A 26891-nucleotide genomic window follows, 5' to 3' on the forward strand; every position below is an offset into this window, starting at 1 on the left:
AAATAAAATATGGAGAAAAGGAGCAGGAAAAAAATGTGTTTAACTATTTTATGCTTGTAGTCTTCTGGGAGAAATGTCTTGCAAGACAAGAGAGGTGATTTACTAGGTTTTAAGTGAGGACATAGTTTGTTTTATCTTATCAGCTGGATTCATAACACATTATTGTAGGCTTTTTCTCAAGTTATCATTGGAACACAGTTTAAATCAGACAATAACATTTTACAGCATAATAACACAAATGCAAACAGTATGGAAGTATAGAAAATTGCCATAAAAATCAAATTGTCCAAGCTTTTCTTCAAGAATATTTTAGAAATTTTAGAAAAATTTACTTTCTTCCAAAGTACCTAAAGCTCTTTCACGCAAGTACTCAAAATGTGATGTGTGGATTCACATGACATGTGGATTCCTAATCAAGCAGATTCTAAATTAAAATTCTTGAACAAACAACAGATAACAGCTGGGTACATGTACTTTATTCATATTTCATATATGTTTGTTTACAATTATACAAAAATACAGAATACAGTAGAGTTTTCACCCAGAATACCAACCAGGCATTAATAACATTTGCTTTTTGGCACCCAGACTTATTTCCTGCCTAGAGCCATTTGACTCACTCACTGAAGATAGATGGACTGAATGACTCGCACACTCAAAAGCACTGTTCAGGATGCATCAGAACACATTACGACTCACATAGGAACAGTATTAAAGGGCAGTCATTCTCTTGACTAATGCAAGAAATTGCTTACTTTCTGGCTTCCCCGCATTAGACATACTGCTGCTTCTGGCTCGTGCATAGACAGGAAAATGGGAGACCATGTTTTTTTTTTCTATTTTTTTGTTCACAGCTTAGACCTGTTGCAGCTCATTATATTCAAAGACCATGTATAAAAGCAACTTTTGACATAGTATACCTTGTTTGCTCATTTGTGGCTAGAGAAGCCCGTATCTCTGTCAGAATATTGGAAACTGCGTGTAATAGTCTTCATGTGGAGAAGCACAACCTAAAGGTAACTGTAGAGAAAGTCTCAGGTCTTAACTGCCATAGATATTATACTTCAATACGGTTCAAAAATGCATCCTTGAAAGGAAGCAACTGACTGAAAACTTTGAAATTGCAATACTTTGTCATACCGCACGTTTAGATATTTCCTCTAAAAGTACTGTTGGTGTAGACTACACGGACACCAAAGTGTTATACTTTTTCCTAACACAGACTCGGCTCGCCATAAAGAACATGTCACAGGAAATTTGTCATGATCAAAAGCGTTCCTCAAAAATGCATTTTTGAACATTTTCTTGCAGTTCAACACTAAAAACAATACCACACGAAAAAATTCCAGCTATTGATGCTGAAAGGTAAAGTTGATCTGAACTATATGAACACCAATGTGGTATACATAAAAAAACAAAAACAAAAAAAGCAAAACAAAACATATATTTAATTTTGCACAATATACTCTTTACTCCTATATGAAAAAATTCCCAACATATAGTCCCAAATACACAGGAAACAAGCAGTTACCAGATTAAAAGTTTCCTATAGGATATAAAGGAGAAAATGTAACGTGGACAGAAAAGTTAAAACCACTGCAGTTTGTTCAGCCATTTTAGTTTTCACATTCTGAAACACTGCTTTACTAGATCCAAATCTTTACTGGGCACAAGTCAAACGAACTTAACTCTCAGTTAAAAATAAAAGAAGAAGAGAGACTGGAACCTCCTGTCTGTTATTTTTGTCTGCCCTGTAATGATCTCGCCACTCTGCTAAAACACGGAAACATGGAAGGGCTTTTACATTTCCACACGAGTCACTCACACCAACCAAACAAGGCACAAAAACATGAATGGACATGGTACAATGTAAGACCACATATGTAAGAGAAACACTCAAACTAGATATAGATACTGATGTTTGTGTCCTGCCAGTTATGTCATTGTCAGGTATGTGTCTGATGGGAAAGGTCACAGTCAGTGTGTCCTAATCAAACTGCTACCTCTTTATTGATTGTCATTAAAAATATTCATAATTACTTGACTACAACCCATCATAATTTATTGGATTCCCTACTTTGTCTTTGGGCAAGGCTGTGAAGATTAGTTTCCTTTTTAAATAGTTTAACCCTGCTGCCCGTTTCCTCAATACTGTGATAAGTTGGCGCAACTTTAAGGCAAAAAATTCAATATGTGGAGAACTTTGTGGATTATAAAGGTAAGGGGCATTTTTGTCAATTTTTAAAAACTCATATCATCTGTTGACCTTTATTAGCATTTTAATTTTGATAAATGCACTTACTATTTCATCAGATTTTCTACGAGTGCTTTTCCTGTGCAACACTAATTCTGGCAGTATTGAAAGGCAAAGTAAGCAAGAACAGACGAAACCTTATGAGTGAACAGTCTACACTTGATGAGCCTGATTTACGATTACATTTGGTTTTTGAACAAACAGTTTAAAAGAAAGATAGTTTATCATAAAAATCTAAATGCTAAGGTCTTTGTTGAATATTTCTGTTTCTGTCTCAAACAATTTAGTGTTTTTTCCTTTGAGGAATGGCCATCAAGAAATCTCTTATGTAACAGTTTTTGCCTTGCAAACATAGATGTGTGTAAAGTAAAAAATAAAGGCATTGTCGAACTAAAACATTTGCTAAGGGAAGCCGATTGCTGTCTTATATGTGCCTGTCTTCTATGTTCTGAAAAACTCACCTTTAAATAAAATAAAATAAAATAAAAAAAATATGAATCCACAGACGTCATCCCTGATACTTGTTAGCAGAATGTCATTGCAGATTTTAACAGTCTAGATCTAAGTTAGTCAAAGCAGCATATTCTGTATACATGTGTTCTCACACATTCTAAATCACCCGAATTACATATACGCACAACAACAACAACACCAATAAGAAAATGACACTTGTTTAGGAGGAATATGTTTTGGGGTTTGCGATGTGTTAGTATACAGAACCTTTTTTTCTTCTTTTTTTTTTTTTTTTTTTTTAAATGTGTGGCCCTTTAGTAATGGTGCTGTTAAATGACTTAATTTCAGACATTATAGTTGCATGAACAGCAGCCACTGAGTGCTGCCACCAATAAATAAATACATCATATATCCCCATGGGTACATACTGTACTTAAAGCAGATAATGTGACTACATCTTGGAACAACAAAGATTAACATTATTAATCTTAAGGAAACCTTGGAGGCAGAGGAAACTGTGGAGCTGCTGAAGGTGTGGTTAACATGAGGGTCACCGGAGGTAGTAATTCAGGCTTAAGTTCATACAAGACATAACCAGCATAACACTGGTCACCTTGTGGTATGTTCCTTGAAAATGAAGCGGCAGGCCCAAAAACACAGCCAAGACTGAATGACACGCTGGTAAAAAGACATAGCTTTCCCCCAAAGATCTGTCGATCCAGCAGATTCTGATGAATGATTAGTCGGAGTCATAGAGTCCCAGGATGAGTGTGGAACAGGAGTTTATAACAGCAAATATCTCACTTTTTTTTCTCAAAAGCATGCAGTCCTAGAAGAAAGGCAAGCTTATCCGCATGATATAAGTGTGTGATTAAACCAGAACAGTCTCGGTGATGTAATATGCCATCGTGAATCTGGAGAGCAGTCATGAACAGGCCTTTCGCCTCTACGGTCTCACAATGGAATTCAGCTTCGTGTTTTCTTTTCACCCTTAGACACCAACAGAAGAAAAGGGTAGAACCCTGTGAGAAAGGAGAGTGAGATGAGGTTTTAGAGCTTTTTGAAATGTATTTGCTCTTATTTACAGCAATGTCAAAAATCTTACCAAATACACCGAAGAACACCAAATGCAGAAGCCTTACACTATTTCAATGACGTTCAGCATGTTCCTGTAGTTGAACAGACAGACATTATCTTTCAGTGAAAGAAAAAGAAGAAGCAGAAGAACAAACAAGAAAAGACATCAAGAACAACAGAGATGGCTTTCACATGACAGGAGTCAAGGTTGGTACAGTAGGACAACGTGAGCAATGCAGTCAAGACGCTTGAAAAGTGTAGGAAAACTACTTTTGTCATTTTTTTTTACTAGTCCTGGCAGTAAATATATATCTTCAAACCTTTTTCTATGATGTGAATATATACCCCTCCTAGCTACTTTATCAGGCAAAATTAACTAATGGAAATGAATCAATCACATGGAAGCAAATTAATGCATTTAAGCATTTAGACACAGTCACGGTGACCTGCTGAAATTTAAACCAAGCATAAGAATAAAAGGTGATTTAAATGAGTTTGAAAATGGAATGTTTCTTGGTGCCATGCTGGCTGGGATTTTCCCCACACAACCACCACTTCTAGGGTTTACAGAAAATGGTCCAAAAATAAGAGAAAAGAAAATATGCAGTGAGTGGCAGTCCTCTTGGTTAAAATGTTTTGTTGAAGTCAGAGGAGATTGGTCTGATTGCATTCAGTTGCTTGGTAGGTTACAACAAGGAAGCATCATATTTGAAGAAGATGGCTACAGCAGTAGAGGCCCGCAAAGATCGTATCTTCTGTCAGATAAGAACAACAAACTGTTGCAATTGTTTCCTTGTCTGATGGTTTGGCAATAAGACAATCAGATGGTAGAGTCAGAAGTTGGGTTCATCACCATAAAAGTGTGCATCCATCCGACTTTGTATGAGCATTTCAGAGTGTCGGTGCAATGGTGCGGAGCAGCAGGCGGTCCCCAAACCCCAGGTCACGGACCCGTACCGGAGTCGTTTGAACCGGGTCGCAAGAGTTGAGGCTTGGGTGTGAAATTTATGGTTTTTGGGGGTCTTATTAATTTTTATAGATTTTTTTAAAATCATTTTTATCGTTAACTCGGTTTCCCTGGGTCTTTTCCTGTGTATTATGAATAAATCTTTATTTTGGTACCGGTACTGGTTTTATTTTGTTGTATTTATCCCTGATACCTTAAAGGCCGCCAAAATATTGACATAAACCGGTTCGTCGCGCAAAAAAGGTTGGGGACTGCTGGTGTGGAGCATATTTCCTTGTCACACTTTGAGCCCCTTAGTATCAACTAAGCATTGTTCAAACACAACGGCCTAAATGAGTGTTGTTGGCGACCATGTTCAACCCTTTATAACCACAGTGTGCCCATCTTGTGATGCTTGCTTCCAACAGGATAATGCGCCATGTCACAAAGCTCAGATTGTCTCAAGCTGGTTGCATGAACATGAAACTGAGTTCAGTGCACTCAAATGGCCTCAATATCCACCAGATCTCAATCCAATAGAGCACCTTTGAGATGTGGAGATTTTCATCATGGGAATGCAATCAGGATATTTGCAGTAACAGTGCTGTGTCAGTCATGTCAGTGCTATCTTCAGCCAAAATCTCTGTGGAATGTTTAGTACATTGTTGTGATGGACTAGCACAGAGGTGTCTCCTAAACTTTTTAATATGGGTGGCAATATGAGGGTTATATATATGAGCGACACCCTACAGTTAGGTGAAAAATTACCTTTTTATTTATTTTTTTATTTATTTTGTGCATATACTTTTTAATTTAAAATAATGACTTATTATTTTTTGTTTCTTGCCATTGTGCAACAGTTAGGCTATTGACCTTCTTTAAAGAGTCTTGACTACACAGTGATGATATTCTATGAAATATTTCTATGAAATCAGGGGACTTACAAAAGAGTGAATATGAAGGAAATGTAAAAAGTAAAGTAGCAGCAGAATTTGATACGAGTTCAAAGCCTAGGCCTAAAAATAGTGTAATAATAAACACACAAAACATTTTCTACTACTAAATTCACAATTTTAACAAAACCCACACCTCCAATATTTCACTGCAAATTTGCTATTTTAGAGTTTTCATGCCTGAAGTAATACCTTTGATCTCTGTTTATATTTTTTATGAATAAATAGTACACAATTAACAGACTGCTTGCTCAATCAGTTTTAAGCAACTAATCCAGCTGCAGTAAGAAGTCAGAGCATTATTTTACTGCTGCAAATTTGCATTGCCTGTAAATTAAAAACAAACAAACAAAAAAAGCTCACTTTTCTGATATTTCAGTATCTAGTGGAGGTGCAGTCCCTTCTGTTCCTGTGAGTCCTTCTTCTGCAGGATTCTGTTGAACATCGTCCTGGTTCCTCCGTGATCTGACCTGTGCCAGGTTAGAAAATTCCTCTTAATTCCAAAGTTCACCACAAGGATCAACGAGGTGTGTAGAACAATGGCACAAAGTTGAAAGGCTGCCGCCAGCTCTCATAAATTCAATGGAACAAAGCACGACTGTATCTCTCGACATTTTCATATCTCTTAGGTACTTCAGCTTAGTGTTTGAGGTCAAAGGTTGGCTCACCTTCCATACAAGCAAGAACACGATGGCTAAAAGTGGAATGAAGAGTAAGGAGAGAAGGCTTCTCTCCACCACCTCAGGCAGGAGTCTTTGTTGCTCACCTAGGATTAAAAGGACAAATTCTCTTAAAAATTACTTAAACTATGATTAAATATTAATAAATAAACTTTTTCTTCAGTGATTTCTGTTTTTTTAATAATTAAATTTTCTTTGTTTTTACCGTGAAAAGTAAAGATCATCACCAAATAAATATTATACCGTACCTTATTTCTTAGTTCTTACTATCTTTAACATAAAGAGCATTTTGCGGCACAAACTACTGATAATGTGCAAAGATTTTCTTGGCATCCATTCAAATAAAATACTGAAATTTAATCTCTCTGGAGGTTAATGTGGTTATCAGGAAAGCAACAGTAAACAAAAAGAAACTTATTATATCACCATGTTCTTGATCTCCCCCTTCAGTGTTTCTGTTGTGTTACTACAACCACTCTGCAACGCACTTACACTTCACACTGTAATGAATGTTTATGAATCAGTATTTAATGAAATGTACATTCTGTCTGCATTTCCACGTGCAGTTAATCAAAACACTGACAACTTGTGAAGATGCAAAGCCCTACAGGGGTTTTAACTGAGTGGGCAGGTAAACACTTAAAAGGACAAGGCGAGGCACATGATGAGGAATTTGCCCCGAAGAGCACTGCTCATCAGTGACAGCATTCTGAGGGCACTGGCTTACTTGATATCAAAAGTGGAAAAACACTGCTGCCCATTTGGTACACCAGCTGGACTGGTTTTGCAGCTCTTTTTTTTTTCTTGCAAATATCCACAGACTTACTTGTGTTGCAGTCATTTGGACACGGTGGGCTGGTAGTGGGGGACTCTGAAGGATAAACAGAAAAACACATTCAGAGTTACCAGAAAACACAACAAGACAAATGAAAAAGTGACATAAAGGGATGGAAATTAAGGGAAGAGAGGAGTGTCAACATTTTATTGTCAGGTGTTAAAAAGGCACCTCAACACCACTTTTTCTACTCTCCCCTCAAACACGCACAATAGAGCTCATCCAACCACTCCGCAAAAGAAAAGCCAAGCGCTTGGGAAGATTGCTCTGTATTCAACGTGTAGACAATCAGGTTTCGGCTCTTTTCTTCCTTTTCACATGTGCTACCTTGGGACATCTTCCCTCGGTCCTGTGACTCAGCCGTGTCTCTATGGGCCATCTGACCGCTGAGAACATTTTTCAGCTCTTATCTTGCAAAGTTCTTGTGAAGAAATAATGGTTTGTGGATTAAAAGCTTCTCCAAACAGCCACAAGAGGTCTGTCCTAAATAAAGCCTTTTCACTATATTCCTAAGAGGGTGGCTGTAGTTTTACAAGCAGGAATGAACTTGTGACGGAAATGTTCAGGGTTTAAATTTATTTTTTGGGAGGGCGTTTTCAAGAGTTAAGGTTAGTTTCTGAACGCTGCCTGCTTTCCCACACCTTTAACTTATGCCTCGGGTTTGTGTGTTTTATTGTTCTCAGTCCTTAGTTTAGATTCTTTTGCAAATTTATATTCTTGTTAGTATAGTTATAACATTATTTTTTTGGGGGGATTATACATTTCTCGGAGTTTTAAAGTTTCCTTTCCAACTGTGGTTTTGACAAGGCTTAGTTTTAATTTTGTGCAAACTTCTCTGGGTAATCTGGTATTAGGTATTAGACGCGCTCGTGCTGTGTAGCCCTTTGGTTGCTAAGTATTAAACTGACTTCAAATTATATCATGATATACTGTAATATATCACATATGAAAATGTGATTAAACAATCTTTCTGCTTGTTACTGATCATCATTAAAAGTAATCATATTCAGTTATTCTTTATTATTGTTATCTGACTTATGAGTACTAAACAGTGTTCTTTACTTTCAAGTGATTATACCTTCTTCAATTTTTCTCAACATTAATGAATGCAAATTGTTGATACAGAGAAAGTGGTAACTTCATAAAATGAAAAATGTTGTGCAAATCTTAAATTCATATCTTTAAGGGCACATGTAGAATATCAGGTGCATTACAAAGTGATCTTAACTGTGAAACTAAAATGTGAAAAATATGATTATCCTCTTCTGACATTTTTTTGTTTTTTGTTTCCTTGCTGACTCTTTTCATGCAGAATGAAAAAAGATGAATTCAAATTCAGATTGCGAAATCCAGACTACCTTAAAAACATCAGCTTCGTCCAAGAAAAGCTGGACTGACTGATAGATATTTTGCCAGTCTTGTCATTTATTGTAGTGTGCTTTGGCTTAAAGCATCACACTCCAGATGGAGTGAACACGAGTGTGCAACATGCAGCTTGTTGTGGAGGCGTTACAACTGAACTTTTGCAGAAACACCTGAGATATATTAGTTCAAATAGTTCGACCCAGTGCTTTTTTTTTATCCTTTGTTTTATTTTAATCAATAAGAATCTGTAAGAGGAAATGCTGACTTAGCATTTGACCACTGGCTCAAAAAAAGATCTACCCTTTTTTTGTAACATGAATTAAAGGCAAACACAAATGAGCAAACATTTATATATCACAAATGGCCTTATAGTAAATTTTCTGCAAAACCCAGTGCACAGTAGCTACAAACATGCTGCAATCAATACAAACTTTGCACACGAATTCAGCAATAAAGCAACAAATCTCACACCTCAATTAACCATTTAGTTTTTCTTCATTTAAACTAATGAAATTACACAAACATGTCTAACAACATAAAAGTGTTATATAGAGTACTCACCTTCTGAATACTCGTCTATTAATGGTGGGTATGGTGAGGTGGGACAGGGAGGAACATCACAGTCGTGTGCATCTTCTTTATTCTGTGCAGCTCTGAGTAAATCTTCGATGAAGTCAAAGTATTGGTTGGTGTCAAACCTCTCTTCCCTATAGTGGCACTCAAAATCAAGCATGATGTCATTCTGGAAATACAGAGACACAATTTTCATTAAATACATTTATTTCATTTCTTTTTTCCTTCCAAAAAAATCTCTAATTTTTCTACACACATGCAATCTTGCGCTTTTCTACATATTATCACATGAAAGTGCATGACTGTGCAAATGCTTCATGTATTTCAGACATTCAGTGTTCTGCAGCCTTTCACGTCTCGCTTGCAAAGCTGGTGTGAGAATAACTTGTGAATTAACAGAGTAAGCATCATGACTCCTACTTTCTGAACCTAAACCAGTAGCGACCATGTATTTGAAACAGACTATATGCTGCGTAATACCTGTGAGAATGGGTAACTTTTTCAAAATGTTGAAAACCCATTTCTACCCATATTAAATGAAAATCATGTGACTAAATGCATACCTGAAGCTTGCATGCTTTCGTTCTTTCTTTTTTTTTTTGCAGTCCAAAAAAACTTCATCCAAAATCATTCAGATTTAAATAATTAGGCCACTAAATATTTTGATTATGTGTTTTTCATATACATTATCCAATTATATATAATCCACATTTCAACACTGTTTGTCATGGATGCTGGATCTGTAATAAAAGTGGTAAAAGATAACCAGTAAACAATGAACTTACCAGATCCTGCATATGGACCCTTTGTTCTTGGAGAATCTGAATGAATATGCTAATGTTCTCTTTATTGGATGAAACGTTTCCAAACTTTTCTGATAACCTTACTAAGCTTTCCTCCAAATAGAAGATATTTAATTTCATCCAACACATCCCAGCCTGAAAAAAAAGGAACACATATGTAACATGAGATGTATGAACTGTGTGATACATACATGGTATAAGATAGCAGCATAGCTGATGTGTTTACTGATAGTTTGACATGGGGATGTAGCTCAAAAAAGGTAATCATTGTCAGTGAGTTCATCGTCTTATGGCTCAGTCATACTAGAGTAAATGGCAGCCTTGGAACTAGGGAAAAGTGGCAGTTGCGGTGACCAGCTGGTCACCCAGAGGTTGAGCATGCGTCACGTTCAATCTCTGAGTAACCACTTTCAAAGGCAAGGTAATTACATAGGTAAGAAGCAACCAGTGTCAAAACATTTGTGGTCCAACTGACTCGAATCATTCTCAGACAGACTGTTGAAGGTTTGCCAATAATTGCTGCCTAATTTATAAACACAGATTGTTAACGCACTGCAATTAGTCTGAGTCTATGTGTGGCGTTGAGTGCAGTCTGTGGCAATAGGGGACTTGACTTTGCACTTTTGTTCACCTATAAAAGTTAATTGCTGTATTATCACAACAGATTCTATGTTATTAACAATTTGAACCAATCCAATTGCAAATTGGTAGCAGACTGGTTTCATCTTATTGCTGATTTATTACCATCCTGACACACCCAAATCAATCCAAATATGCCAAATGACTCAGAGTGGCCATAAACCTGGTTCACCTCTTTGAAGTAACAACGTCAAATGCAAGGACAATTAAAGCATTTTTTTTGTGCTTATCAATTTGCTAGATTTGTCATAAATTTGGTTACTGCCTGTTCATTGAAAGATGTCACAATATCTTACCTCTTCTTTAGGAATGTACTCTAGAGGAATTAGGTAATCTTTAGGAATATTTTGTCTCTGTAAAAAAAAGAAAGTACATTAACATTAAACTGCAGGCAACATCATAAAAACATGAATTTTCATTCAGTTTGAAAATTTGTGAATTTACTATTATTGAAACCATGAACACAAAGACTTGGTGAAACAACTACACAGCTTTCTTTTTTGTTCCTGTTCCTGTTCAGGTGCTAACTTTCTTTTTTCTCCTCTGTTGACGAGTAGTTATTTAAAATATATATTCTGGAAAAAAGATAAACAGGTAGTTTTTACATTACACGGTTAAGTGATGGCAGTGATCAAATATGGTTCTCTGGAGAAATACAGTGTTTGCAGCTGTTTGACCAAAGACTTTCAAGATCTGCCACTGGTTTGAATACAGTTCTAATGCCTATGCATTGTGCTTTGTGTGTTCATTTGACTATATTTTAATAGCTATAATAGCTTTAGATTGTTCAGTGGTAGCCTGCCATGTATAACATACCAGAATAGACATTTAGTTTAGAATTTCTCAAATGCAATTTAATTGGAGTGTTTCTCTTACCAAAGTGGAGAGTTTAGCGATGTCATTGGTCACTGGGTTGACGTTAAGTCTATCTGAATGCACCCCAAGCGTAATGAACAGCAGGAAATGGACACAGACGTGTATCCAACTCTGCAGGTCAGAAGGGACAAACATGTTTTGGCAATTAGTTACATCTTCAACATAAAAAGCCATTTATGATCAGAATCTCATGTGAGACATTAGATTAGAGTTTCACTGTACCTAAAAAGCAAAAGCAAAAAAAGTCACACTAAATCAGATTAAGAACAAAAAGAGTGGGTTTTGCAGCTGTTCCTGCAACTTTCCAAGATTTAGAGTTGTTGGTGTTTCCATGCTTAACAACTCGGCCTCCCAAGCCTTTGGCCATTACTTGCACAAAGATGTGTTTTCTCTTATAGAAGTCACCAAGAAATACAATTGGCAATGAAATATGACAATTTTACAGCCATATAATAAATGTGTATTGCCAATGCTGTGTTGAGTACTATTCTTACTGGCTAGTCTTTATGGTGGAGACACATCAAAGCATTTTACAAGGACGTGTAATGTCACACCTGCAATGTTGGATAAATTACTGCCTTTGTTCTGGAAAACCAATTCAAGTTATGTCTTAAATCTATGCAAAGGTCTTAAAGAATGCAATAAAGAGTCTGATAAGATGACTAACAGAATTCTTACTCAGAGGACTGCTTTCAATGTTCACTTGCCTTCTGTTTTAACTGGCAGTTGCTTTAGTTGTAAGAGTATTTTAGTTCCTGGCTCTTCTTTAACTTCTAGCGAAGTGAAAAAAGAAATAGATTCTCTGCCATGCTGGAACAGAGTTGGGTAATGACACAGTACTAGATGTTATTTTTATTTTTCAATGACAAGGGATTTTTGTTGTCATTGTCTTACATGTTTTAATGTTTTTATGGTCTTGTCAGGTCGGGGTAGATCATATGGGTAGCCAGAAAAGAGAGAAAGAGCTACTTTAAAAGTCTTGAAGTTTTACACACACAACCCAAAAAACCCCATCAAGTATCAGCATACTTATATCAGGTCCGACTGTGATTATTTATTTTAAATTTGTGTACTTAAATAGAAGATATCAGATGCCAAATGTTAACCTTTTAAAATTTACATCCTTTGGATAATATCCCTTTTTGTAATATTGCTACTTGCCAAGTGTTAAAGTGATTGGAAACAGAGTGCTGCCATTTAAATGAGATATTTGTTCTTAAAAACATATGTCTCGCAGTAAGAACAATAATGTAAACACAGCTTCTTAAAGTTACTCTCAGGCTCATGAAGAGACAGCTTGCAGTCTTTTGGCTGACCTTCTTCTTATGCAATAGATCCCTAATTCTCCTCTCAGTAAAGATGGGGCCAAAAAGAAGGAGAGCCCAAAAACACATTAGTAACCTTCAATGTGAACTTGCTGTTTGGTGGATAAAATTTTAAGTGTTTCACAAAGGGAACTATGCCACATCTAATCTGGCAACCTTTATAACAAGATTTTGTTCTGTTGTTAATGATGATCATACTATTTTGCAACAACTAACTGCGGCACAGACCTGGACCATCTACATTTCCCTGCCAGCCTGGGGGTGAGATCAGTAATTTTCAAATCTTCAAACCCACCAGTGTTCCTCCTGTTGCTATATGTAAGTCACAATAAGCCACAACAGGAAGCCAGTGGAACAATGATCCATCTACATCAGGAAATGCTAAAGGAAAAGACGGAATGTAATTCAATTCCTTGTAGCTTGTATCATCCAACTATTGTCTTTAAATGGAAGTCGGGGTTGAAAAACAAGCAAGTTTGTTGGACACTTAAATTCATGAGTTATGCCTCAATCTTTAACCTCTAACCATATTTGTATAACAAATGAGGGATAATAAAAACAGAGTTCCCTATCTACAACTAAAGTACAATGTCGGGATTTTTCAGCAAAGCAAAACCTGATGTTTATCACACAAAATCTCAAACCACTCCAATACTCTTGTTTTTTGTCTTTAACATACTGTCTGTACAGAATGTGTGCACAGTGATGCTCATGAACGAGAAACAAGTGTATCTGTTGTCTCCTTTAGGTTAATGTCCAGTGTCCAGGCTGCCCGTAATTTCTTTAGTATGGATTACATGCAGAAACTTGCTACAGTACCTGAGTGTATGGAGTTACAGGCTTATAGTGAATTCAGCAGGCTAGAATCCTTAAAATTCCTCTTCAAGCCACAATATCCATCTGTTTACATTTCTTACATAGCTTAAGCTTACATAGCTTAATGGACATGCTCACTATATAGAAACATTTTTTTAAAAGATGATTCAGTGTGTCAAGTGTGCAGTTGTTGCTCATGCTGTAATAAAAAAAAAAACCCTAAAACTTCACACAGACTAGAAAGCATCCCATCAAATTTAAGTCAGTGAAAAGATTATTAAGAAAAATTTGCTAATTATGTTTGGTCATTAAGGACATTCAGAAGACATGTTATCATTTCACTATCAAGCTAGTAAACAGCTAACTGTTGTGCACATGTGGACCTCCTGTGACTGGTTTGCTATTATCAACATTATAATTTCTGAATGTTTGCAAATGTAAATATACTAACAAATAAAACTAAATAATAATAAATAAATACAACAACAAAAAAAAGTATAATTAATGCAGATCCTATCACTATCCAAGAGGTTTTTAGTTTTATTCTAAAAACCATATTATTCTATGAAAAGGTTTACTTAAAATGGAAATTGAATACTTGAAATAGAATATGATGATGGCCTTTTGAGAGTGACCAGAAAATACAGAATTTAAGTATTAAAACAAAACATAATTTAACGTTTTCTTTTATTGCCTGAGTCAATAAAATCAGATTATGTAATTGGTTAAAAGGAAAAAAGAAAAAAAAAGAAGAAAAAAATCAAATGGTAGGACTCCTAGATCTGGATTACTACCAAAGTATAATTAATTGTTTCTTTGCTCCAAGGCTGAGCTGTCTTCCTGGATTAGGAAAACCATTCATGTGTTACTTCTGTGCTGACAGAAGAAAAAAAGAACCCAAATTGTAGTTTACAATTGCCATTCATATTTATAGTACAAATCTCTATCATTTTGATTTTTATTCAGCAGAGGTTTAAGAGCTGACCTACCATTAAACATTTCAAACAAAAAATAACAACGGACGCAAACCTGCTTAAATTTCTGCTGTTGGATCAAAACAGCTGTTGACTTACTTTTGTGTGTTGGCAACACAGGAAGGAGGTACAGACTTACGCAAGGACACAATGTTAAAAAAAAAAAACGCTGTTGAAGAAATGCTGTGCAACAAGAACAACACTGAGATTTAGCTTCACTTTTCAACAATTTTCACTGTTAAAACCTTGTTTTGTAAAACAATTTATTTCACCAAGTAGCAACTGTATGGGACAACATTGCAACAACTATTGCTACTATGTGGCTACTTTGAAGAAAATAGTATAAAGATACTGGGAATTTGTAAAGCTGTGTGTAGAAATCAGTTGGTGCACGATACTGCTGCAATAAGTTCTATTTTACTTGAAGACGGTACGGTCATGGAAATCTAAGTCCTCTAAATGTACAATTTACAAAGAGAGTGACTGTAATTTATGCACTCTGACCAAAAGTTATTTTTACAGTGCATGATAGTGGAACCATTCCTAAGACTATCAGTGTAATCTGACATCCATGTAAAATGTAATAGTATCATATTGTCACGTAGTCCATAGCATATACACCATATTTTTACACAACTGTATCTTATCGTGAGCGGTCTAATTTCAACAATAAAAATATATGGGAACTATCTTGTTAAAATAATACACACCGAAAAAACAAACAGATCTTGTTTCTAAAAGTTCCAGAAAGGCTCCGGAATTCCCAACACAGCTCAGGCCAAACATATCAATAAACAACAAGGCTTCAGTACCGACAGCACTTTGACTTACTTGAACTCGGTCATCTGAACATTTCCCTAATGCTTTCTGATTGACTTTCAGACAGAAGACACAGCTGCACTAACAGGAGATGAAAGTGTCTCCCATGCACAAAATTGCATTTTTCTGTCGGACACTTTACAACCACTTTTTGTTTTAACAGTATCAGAAGTAGTAGTAGTAATAGTAGTATTATCAGAACCAAAATCATTGAATATTAATTCACAAGCCTCCAAAATAAAGCCCTGTTCTCCATCATCAGGTGCATCACAGTTCTTGAGGCCTGCTGAAAGCCTGTTTTCTGTTTTCATTATAATGATGCAGATAATGATTATCCCGTCTGATTTTCCATCACCACTTTGAACCCGATGCCTAATTAGCTGAACAGGCTCTCCAGACTGCTGGGCTCGTGGCCCTGTTATCCACGTAATCTCATAAAAGCAGAGCACAGTACCTTGCATGACATTAGTCTACCATGGCAACATGCAGCCTGTTGTGTCAGATAGATGGACATTTCTCATAATCTTTTGCCTACATCACTGTTTTGAATTTTGCCATTAGTCATTAGTTCCCGTGTTTTGAAATGAGGATTAAAACAGACCAGATGATGAAAGATGGGGAGGGAAAACACCAGGCTGCTGTTTCTGTCTAGATGTTCTTGAGTTGATTCAGGTTCAAGTTATCCGAGGGTTTCCAATGAATACCCTGGAATTTTTTTTAAAACCTTTAAATGTGTTTTGTGTTTTTTTCTTTTCTTTTTGTCAAAGAATATGTTAATAACTACCAGCTCGTTCTCTTCCTGATTCAACTCATCAGGAAGTAGTGTAGTCAAATTTTTATTCTGGAGCTCTGTTTTTTTTTTTTACCTCAAAAAACAGATAAGACTTTAGAGACTGATTGAGAAATTCTAACTGCTGTACAAAAGGAAATAATAATTTTATAAATTTACCTTAAGGTATAAACCGTAAAAACCATTTCCTCAACTATGTCTGACACATTTACAAGCGACATTTGTCTTGAGATGATAACTGCCAGACATCTGGGTTTCGGGGAATATTTTGCTTCCTGTTCAACTTGACAGCCCAAAGTACTCTACAATTTTGTCTCAGTACCCATTCAGATAAACTCTTTTCCTATAATTACATATCAGCTACACTGTTGAAATGAGAAGCAGAACGATTTAAAGATTAAATTTAAAAAGAAAAAGAGAAAAAGAAAAATATATCAAAGATTATAGCAAGTGCACAATCCGCTAAAAAAAGTATAGCTATTTTGTCACAAAATTAAACTGTATCCTATACACGAAGAGACATAACTTGTTGAGTAAACAGTGAATTTCATTGAGGTTGATTTAATGTGGATCTATAACAAACCTAATTTGTTATATGGGGCTATTAACCCAGTTGGCTTGAACCGACTGGTGTAGCCCTACAAATAAACAGCTAACAGCTAACAGTTAAATACTTTGAATGGCTTAGAAGATAAAAATTACTTGATCTGTTAACTAGGTCTGATGGCTTACTTTTTAATTAAAAACGTACAATAACGTCACACAGAAAGGTGGTCTCCAGAGGCCAATTTATTACCAGCAACTGAGATCAATTAAACTACTATGGCCACAAGTAGTGATAGCTAATGACAGATTTTCAGAGAAATCGCTCATTTAATAAATGATGAAAACAATTCGTTTTGTTGTGTATGTGCCATTAAGCATATGTTGTTGAGAAAAACAGGAAACAAACAAACCTATTCAAATGTCTAATGAGATCAGACCTTGCCAACATTTAGGTAGAAATTAGACAACCCCTGCTGCGTTAAACAATAGGTTTCAGAGATGAGAGTGCACCAAATGTTTCAGTCCTTTTAACCAAATAGCATCAACATATGATTGATCTGGAGCAGATTAAAGGCTTTAATGATGAAAACACAAATAATGATCTTGCTAGGAAATTAAAGGGTAACACAGAGAAGAAGCCAATCTGCAGGTGTCTTTTGGAGACAGTGAAGTGTCTGCTGTTAATGTCATCTTTAGGGCAAAAGTCAATCCAGACTTATTGCTGTATGACACGACAGAGCAGTGGTCAAATCAGACTACTGTCGCTAAGACTTGTCCAAACATATGAGCATGTGCATGAAGAATTAAGGCTCCCATTATGGTAACTTACTGAGCACACAATTTATTTATTGTTTATTTATTTTACAGTCAAAGCTATAATTTTAAATGTCAAAACAAGCTTGTTATTTGACCAAATAGGACATCCCTTGAATGCTACATCCTTAATAGAAGAGATGTTGAACTAAACAATGCATACTTTTAATTGCAATTATAGTGCACCGATTGTGTACAGCAGGAAATCGCATCTTGCTACTGTGAAAAAAATTTCAAAAAGGGAGGAAAAGGATAAAATGGTGCTGTGTACTCTACAATGTTTTTGTTGGAAAGGAAAAGAGTGGGAAAAAAAGTGTTTTATGATACTCTTACAATCCCTTTATATAGCCGCTTATCAACAAATAAGGGGTTAGACAGATCTGGTTAATATGCACTTACTGAAGAAGGGGAATTTTTCCTGGCCAACAAGGAATCTTGAGTTGTGCAACTGTGCATTTTTTCAGATCATCTTACAGATGTAGGTGATATATTTTACACCTTCTCACCAAAAGCTTGGCTAAATTTGTACAACATTTTCCTCATAACAAAAACAATCATAATATTTTGAACTAGTGATTCATTCTCGAATATGTGAATTGGTGGTCCATAGTTGTCAGTTTTATGGTAACCGGTTTATAGTAGATCAGTTTATCAGATTCATATACTTTCAGATACTTTCAGACAAGTAGATCAACAGCTTCGTTGAAGGGCGCCCTGTACTTGATGCTGTTAAAAAGCAGTCTAACAGGAACAAGGAAGTATAATTTGATTACAGTGTGAAGCAGAGAATTCAACCCTGACTGAGATAGAGGTACAGACATATTTTCCAGTGACTAAAAAGATAACAAATGCTCTCTCCTCAGACATCAAAAATCATTTTCTGTTGCATACTGAACTGCACAGACAGAAATGTTCAGCTGACAGTATGAATTACAGACAGTATACAATTCTTCAATTAAAAGAAATAGATTTTTAACAAAAGATTTAGGTTTCCAATTGTAGTTTACTCTTACTTTATTGTTTGGAAAAGTGGGAAAGTATGTTGCCTCCTTTTGTTTTTTAAAAAAATATTCCAGTGTAGTTTAGCTTTTGGTTTTGTTGCTAACCACTGAACACAACGTGCCAAAAAATGATCTCCTTGTGGCTGGGCGTCTGCATTGGGCTGCTCATGCATCTTTCAGTGTTAACGCACTGGCAATCTAGTGGCAAATACCACAAATGCAAATGAGCTGGAGGCAAGGGTCTGTGTTGTACGAACATAGAATTTCCCGATAGTAGAGAAATTGCAGAAATAAATTTCGGCAAAAACTTGAAAAATTATAAACTTTCTTGGAGATTGCACAACTGTATCTCATTTTGCTAAACAAGAGGTGAAACCAGATATTTTTATTTACATGCTTAATGACCAGAAATGCAACTTTAAAGTTAAGATTAAAGTTAAAAATTGGACTTCAAAACAGAATATTTGCCATATCGATATCTTGTTGCTACTGTTTTCCTTGGGGGCTGCTGAACCTGGTCCAGACTGAATGTATTGGTAAATCGCAACCCGTTGAGGGTGTATTAAGTTTGGTTAAATTCATTTTATATAACCAAAATCACTACAACAGTTGCCTCAAGGCGCCTTATATTGTAAGGAAAAGATCCTACAATAATACAGAGAAAGAACAAACAATCAGATTGCCCTCTATGAGCAAGCACTTGGTGACAGTGAGAAGGAAAAACTCCCTTTTAACAGGAAAAACAGGCAGAATTAGGCTAAGGGAGGAGAATCCATCTCCCATGGGATGAGGAGAGAAGGATAAGGATAGGATAGGAAGGATGGGACAAATTAATTCATTAAAGATTTAAGCTACCACTTAATGGATATCAGCATTTTTATACTTTATTTATGTTAGATTACATTCAACAGAGTTGAAGTTGCAGATCTTTAGGGCAGGATCAGTAACAGTTGGTTTTTGACTTCAAAAGATTTCTTTATTCTCCAACTTACAGTATTTTATGGGAGAAGTATAAATGTTAGGTGTCACTGTATATTTTCAAGGTTGTTAATTTTAGTCCTTGGAATAAAGAAACTGAGCTTTGTTAAGTGGGAATTTTACAAATAGTTTGGGGTTTAAAAGGGTTCTGGATGTAATATTAAATTCATAAAACTAGTCACATTAAAGCTGACAGCAATTGAAAGTGACATTCCCTGAACCACAATTTAAGTTCACCACAGAACATGTCAGCCTTAAAGTAAAATGGATATGACAAAACCCACACACATTTCATTCATGTTTCTTAAACAGCTCAGATGACTAACACTGACTTTAAATTCTATGACAGTTGTCCTAACTGATCATGTGGAAACTTCAACTTGCAAGCTAATGGATTGGAAACACGAGGGAGGAAAAAAGCAGCATCATCTTAATACCCCCTAGCAACTGTTCTGAATCAGATGTATACCACAGATGCTCAGTGATGGGATAATTTGCGCTCGTAAAAATATCTGAAGGGCCTGTATTCATAAGGGACACTGAATTATAAGAGTTCAAGGCAAGATGCCATTCTCAAATGAAGAAAGAAGGTCCTTAAAAGAGAATGGACACACATGTGCAACCACAGTATGAATAGTGTGTTAATTATATGAGATATTTCTTCAGAGAAAAGATGAACTAATCCACAAAACAGATGATGTGTTTTCACTTATTCTGCGAAAGCTTTTTCCAAAAAAACAACAACAAAAAACAAACAAAACAGAAAAAAACAACCCAGAAACCATATTAACTAAAAATCCTGCTTTGACGCAGCAACAACTAAATCCACACACAAACTCTAGTTTAAAGGCAACAGATTATAAGCTTCACAATTGTGAGGTGTTGTGACCTGACAGCAGGAGTTCACTACTTTCAAAAGAAATTGCACAAGAGTTAAATCCAAAGCTCATGGAGGTACTTAAAATGATGTTATAGATACTCTTTGAGAAACCTTAATCCCTAAATGTAAACCTTTAAAGCGCCAGCTCAACCAGATTTTGACTTTGCCTGACTGTAGACTGTAACAAGCAGATTAAAGAAGGTGAAGAAAGGAGAGGTTCCTTTATTAAGAAGCACTGTGGGTCCATAGCTGATTCACACTGTGCACGTATGTCTCTTGGCTAAAGAAGAAACCACTCTGAAACACTTTGCCCTGTGGGAACAGGCATACATTTCAACAGAATTACAGAGTTTGTGGTGGTGAGAGCAGAAGCTTCCATCATTTATTAATATTTCAAAAGAAATTGATTGCTGTTGTAAAACTTTGTGGAATACTTTCAAATTTCAATTGCAATTTCTCTGCTCCAAACACTCCAAAACCAAATCTTTGACATATTTAATGACATAAAGCACAGCAAAAACCATAAAATCCACTTTGGGAAGCTGCAACTGTTTACCTTTTGTCTTGCTCTTTATTGGTCGTGTTTATAAATTAGTCATGCAGTCATTAAAATAAGAAAATGAGATGCAGAAATGTCTCTCCAAGCAGTTGTTTAAACTCAACTTCTCGTTGAGAAATAAAGTTCTGAGACTAATAAATCCTGCAAGGCCACACACAGTGCATCAAGTCTACACTTACCAGTCCAGTACATTATACTAAACAGCAAATAAGGGATCATTTGAGACAGATTTTTGGACTTTTAAAGAGGGAAAATGAAAAAGGGCTGCTACTAATTGCTGCTACTAATTGCTTCTGACAAATAGATCCCTATGGTTTCTGCTCAAAATATTTTGCCAATCTACAGAACAGACCCATCTGCTTGGCTCTGGTCATGTACCCTCTTCCTTGTGACGGTAATTTCCCCAATAATGTTTGCATTCACATGACATCAAGTCACGGCGCCTTTTGTATAGAGACCAAACCCAGGTTTGATAAATCGTTGAACTGATCCAACCAGTCATTTCAGGCTTGCACATCAGTTAGAAAAAGCCTGCAGGAATTCCTAACTGACAGACCTCAGCATGAAGTGGTTAATGGATCAGAGTTCTATAAACATTGATTTTAAACTCTCAGGAATTGCTTCAATCATATTTTCTTTCTCCTTGCTGGCTGTATGAGCACCTTGTGAAAGGTCTTCTACACTCTTGCATAAAGACAAACATACTTAAGGTCATCTAACACATAAAAGATGACTGGAAGAGAGGAGCTCGGCGGTTCTGTATCCCAAACCTCACTGAAGTCAAGAATGATTTTCAAGCAGGTATAGACACAGGCACCTTTCTAGCAAAATATTGCACTCAAAGACATGTGCCCTTCATGGGAGCGTTGGGTTAGACAGGGGATAAAAACAAGGCCTTTGGTGAATCTGGGACAGGACACTGAATGTCTTGTTCCTGCAGAAATAAGACATCAAACGCTCAGACACGAGGCCTGGGCTCTGTGACAGAAGAAAATCCTGTAAATCAATCCAGGTTTGCAGCGTTGCTTTTATGGTGTTGCTTTACAAATCTTTTTCAACAAGGGCAAAGTCACCATTTAAGACCATAATTACACAGAGCTGTAGAGCAAAATATAGCACTTTGCAAACAAAGAAAAATCACACACACTCACACGCTAATAAAACATAGGTTTGGTAGTCATCTAATAGCTGTAGGTTTAGCTCCTGTACATTCCCTTCAATATTGCTGATGTTCTGAATGGTTTTTATAGGTGGAAAAAATCATTTTGAGAGAACAAGCATTTCTTTTTTGGCTCCAGCAGTTTTTGGTTCTTGAAAAAAGGCTTAAATTCTAGGAAGTACTGAATTCCTCCTGTTTGGACCTGGATGGTGCATATGGGGTGAGCATTTTGCAACTGAACATCAGCTCTGTCTTCTTTAATTTTCACAGTTGCTGAACTGTGCAAGCTTTGTCTGCTAAAACATTGCTTTTGGCTATTTCATCTTCTTCACAAAAGACCTTCAAATTGGTCCTTCAGTTCTATGAATGTCCCCTGATTGACGTTTCACTTCATTGGGCTATGATGAGATTAAACATGTTTGCAATATCAGTCTTTAACCACTAATACTCTGATATGAAGCAATTTCAGTTATACTCAGAGTCAATTATTCAAGCATTTCCCACAGGGCCTAAAAACAAAATAACAACCAAAGCGGATTCATTTTCATTTTCACCAATAACATGTGATCCTTAAGATAAATAAACCTCTCCAATCCCATGCAACCTCGAGTTAGGTGGCTCAATCATCACAAGTTACTGCAGAGACCAGCGTGCTCATAAACTAGTTAATTCTTGCTGTCAAATAAACCACAGCACACAGAACTTTATTCTAAACTTAAAGGCATTCAGATTGTGTTACAGAAGAGCAGGTGGGAGGGAAATGATTGACGATAAATCTAATCAATGTAATGGCGCAACAGTTAAAAAATAAACCTGACAGGACGACTATCTGAAAAACTATGCAAGCATTTAGATACGTTCAGTTAAAATGCCAAACAAAAGTTCAGCAGTGATGAGTGTCATTCACAACAAAGCAAATAATATGTGGATAGATATGCAGTGATGCATGGGCTGTGATTAAAATGTGAGTCATAGGGTCGACTTGATATGCAGCACTGACAAACAGACACTCATCAGTAGCGTGAGCTGCTCATGTGTTAAACAAGACATTAGCTAACATAACTGGCAGCCTACCTGGGAATTTCAGTGATTTAATGCTTTATCTTCATAGGTGGCATAAATTCCCTTGGGCTGCTGATGTTAATGAATGTGAAAGAGCCAGTGGAAACTAGTGTTGACTTTAATATAGTCTGGTGCGGTTTCTAAAAAGCCATAAGCATCTCAAAGCACTAAATATGTCATGCAACAGCAGCAACACCTCGTTATGCATTGAATGGATTTCACACAGCCCAGCATGCAGGCTCTAATTTAATGCTTTGTGTTTCCTTTCCTGCTGCTAATATAATCTCATTGTTAACTAATTCATTCAGCTGTGATTACTGGAGAGTGTAATTCTGACACATTAACACCCACTTTGCTACAACGCCTACCTGCAGCATGCCTTCTGGAACATGACACAGTAAATCTAATTATTCAGAGGCCTGTCATTCGATTTTGTGATTTGTCTTCAAGTCAGAACCTTCAAGTTTATATTTCCTGCACATCAAAAAAAAAAAAACAAACAAAGATAGAGAAATTTAGCTTACTTGAGGGATTCGATTGCGTGCTGGTCCTCAGCAGGCCAGAGGCCACAACAATAAAGTAGAAGGAAACTGAGCCTGGATTATGTGAGCTGTGGGCCTTTGGATTTACAGCCTGTGCTGGACTTGGATCCAAAAGCCAAACCATGTGTGCATCTAAATTATCCTGGTGCTGAAATACTCCAGTGCCTCTTCACCTGCCTTGTGTCACTTTATTTGGATTGAAATGTTTAATCTGGGCAAACAACACAGTCAGTATACAGGAGGAGACTGTAAAACATCGCAGGGATCTTTGGAGGAGCAGGGAGCTGACAAGATGACTTGTCGAAATGTTAGCTGTCTGAATATTTGGCTTGAATCTTTCAATCTTTCTGCTGAATTAACAATAAAAAGCTAAATTCCTTAGTGTGTCAGGAAGGGCACAGGAGACCAGATACACAATGTCTCTCTAAACCTCACACAGCTCAAAGCCCCGCATGGCTAGCATCAGAAAACTAGCGCTCCCTACTGGTGCCAAATGTTCTGTGGTGTGATGCAACAAGCCAGTACTCATGCTTGTTTCCCCACATTTGTGTGCCATAGCTTGTTTTTATGAATGCTCGAGTTTATTCAAAACTCTCTGACAAATGACACCTTTATTAAAGTGCATTTGAAACATATACTAATCTACTGCTACATGCCCTAACATTCGTAAAAATTATGAGAGGAATAAACAAGGAGCTCTCCATCGCCAAGGAATACCAGAAATATTTCAGTTTTTTCAACAGATTTGATACATATAAATAAAATAAATAAAATGTTTATTTTATTTTCTACTTCTGATAACAGAGGAGCACACCTCAAACTGCTGCAATATCAGTGCATGAAGAAAAGATGGAAGGTGTCCAACCACACAGCACAACTTACTGTATAACTTCATTAAAAAAAAAAGAATAAAGGAAACTGCTCAGAATGAGATTAACTGTGGCAGACATGCCCAGCCTTAGTCTGCGAAACTTCAAAGACGTCCCTTATGCATGGACATACACGTACACACCCTGGTATATCCATATTGACATGTTTCATGTCCTTTGATTTATTTATTTTTTAATCTGATTTAGTCATTAATATGGGCTTAAACTGCCAAGCAGAGTGAGGCTGAGATTAGTCAAAAACCTGAAATGCACAGGGTTCAGTTACACAGCCTGGAGATGAGATTTAGTTTAAACCTTCCTATGTTTAGTTTAGCCAACAGGCGCAGCACCAAACTAAATGCTTTCCATTTCATGCAGCAGACTTCCTAACATCAAGATATAGTCATGGTTTCTAACAATGTAAACGGGCTTCAATTTAGATGAAATGTTAAAATTTTGTATAAAGCAGTTGCTTGTGCTCAGATGAGGACCTGCCGGTATAGATTTGGAGGCTCAAATCTTTCATGGCGGGAATAAAAATGACAGATTGGTAAAATGCCAAAATTAAATACAAATTCACTGATTTGCCAAAAGTAATGGTGATGTTAAACTGTGCATTTAGTCTTCTGCTTGTAGCCTACAGTTTTCAATCAGCCAGGTCATAGGTCAGAGATTACAGTGTCAAGGCTCACAGACGGAGCTCGAAGTGGACCTGCAGCGCACATAAAGCAGGCTGATGAATAACCTGCAGTACATGGAAAAACGGCAGATAAAAGAGCATATCAATTACCAGAAAACAAACAAAGAGCCACTGACATATGCACACATAAAGAAATACAGTGACACGCTGTCCTACACTGCACCTTAATAACCTGGGCTTAATTTACCTACTAGTGATTTGTGTCAGCCTGGCGAGGTGGATAAAATATGGCCTCAACATCAAGCCGTGTAATTCTGCAAGCATCACCATTCTCACTGAGTAAAGTAGTTTTACTCTTTAAACTACAACTCAAACGGAAACACCGTCCATTTACGAAGGTGTGCATGCAGCAATCATAAACTCTAACCTACAGGTTGAAAATTACTTAACCACCATGCGCTTCACGCATAAGTGCAATCATTTTAACAATTAGCGCTGAATAGTTACGCACGGCGCAAACCGTTCTCAGAAGTGAAGGCTGAAGTGACAGGGCGGCGTGGTTAAACTTACTAATCGGGGTGCAGTGAGGACGCTGCTCCTCCAGCGAAATAAGGAAGACGCAAATGTGCCACAGTCATCATACAGTGTGCACAGGTGGAACATTTTTAGCAAACATAACTTTAAGGAGGAAATCAGGTTTGCCATTTGGCAACCAAATCAAGCCACATCACAGCGTCAAAGGAAGGAAGGAAGCGGGACCCAGACGACTTGATCCCGCTGTCACTTATATCCTGTAATTAGTCGGAAACATGTCCCGTCGGTTTATTCAAATACAACGCAAACTTGTTAAAAATAAAAATCGTGCCCGATCTATACGGTTTTCCGGTTACTCGAGAGCAGGAGAAACAAGTCCCGCTGCGTAAGCCGCAGATTAAACTATTTATTCCGCAAAACCAACGAACAGACAAACAAAAACATCTACTTACTTTTGACTTCTTCATATGGAATGACAGGAGCAAATCCAGTGTGTCCGAAAGCCTATTTTATTTTACTTCTACGGGGAGGAAAGGGGTTGTCATCATCCTGTGTGCACATATCCAATGCCCAAGTCAGCAGTATCCAAGTGGAGGAGAAAAGGAAAAGCCCAAAAGGAGAAGATCGGCAAAAAAAAACGTGATATTTAACTTTTAAAATGTGCAGCCTCTAGGCTAATAATGTGTGGCATATAGCCCAGCTATCTACAACATAGATCCAGACACTGAGCGCTTGCAGCACAGGAGCGGGACAACGCGCAGAGGGAGGGAGTTAAGCCTTTATAATGATACGTAAAAAAAAACAGTCCAAGAGCCGCCCTCTGACGAGTTACAGTGTGAAGAGGTGCTCTCCAAACCACTACTGCCACTTTAAACATATCTGCTATGAAAACAGTCTCGGCGCTTCTGTAAGGTGTTTTCCTAATAGTGCGTTTCTTGAGTACTAAATGGCAATTATTTTTACGCTTGAAGCCGCTTGGCCTGTTCAGTGTTGATAATATAATGGCAATAGTAATTATTATTGGAAAGCTTTAATACGTTTTTTTCTATGCGGTTTTATTACTTAAGCCTACCTCCTGCTCTCGACTATGTCATATGCTATGCAGACGTCGCATCGTTATATGTAGCAGA

The 26891-nt window shown here is 36.8% G+C and overlaps 1 protein-coding gene across 1 annotated transcript; it reads right to left on the minus strand.

The window, feature by feature from the left end:
- Positions 1-455: 455 nt before the first annotated feature.
- On the minus strand, positions 456-26514 carry kitlga (kit ligand a). Its single transcript, XM_005731566.1, has 10 exons — positions 26214-26514; positions 11455-11565; positions 10875-10931; positions 9922-10074; positions 9125-9305; positions 7190-7234; positions 6352-6449; positions 6047-6153; positions 3813-3876; positions 456-3729 (listed from the first exon to the last, which is right to left on the minus strand). The coding sequence occupies exons 1-9, from the start codon at positions 26226-26228 to the stop codon at positions 3846-3848; spliced, it is 798 nt and encodes a 265-aa protein (XP_005731623.1). The 5' UTR covers positions 26229-26514; the 3' UTR covers positions 456-3729; positions 3813-3845.
- Positions 26515-26891: the final 377 nt, after the last annotated feature.

Source organism: Pundamilia nyererei, unplaced genomic scaffold, assembly GCF_000239375.1.
Source record: "Pundamilia nyererei isolate P.nyererei 1_Seehausen unplaced genomic scaffold, PunNye1.0 scaffold00043, whole genome shotgun sequence".
In the NCBI taxonomy this organism is placed as follows: Eukaryota; Metazoa; Chordata; class Actinopteri; order Cichliformes; family Cichlidae; genus Pundamilia; species Pundamilia nyererei.

Bases quoted from the DNA above. Each gene is read 5' to 3' on its own strand.
- kitlga (XM_005731566.1), bottom strand. The intron at 6,450-7,189 runs GTAAGTCTGTGG...TTTTAATCCTAG, and splicing joins TCCAAATGACTGCAACACAA to GTGAGCAACAAAGACTCCTG. The intron at 3,877-6,046 runs GTGAGCTTTTTT...GTTCAACTACAG, and splicing joins GATACTGAAATATCAGAAAA to GAACATGCTGAACGTCATTG.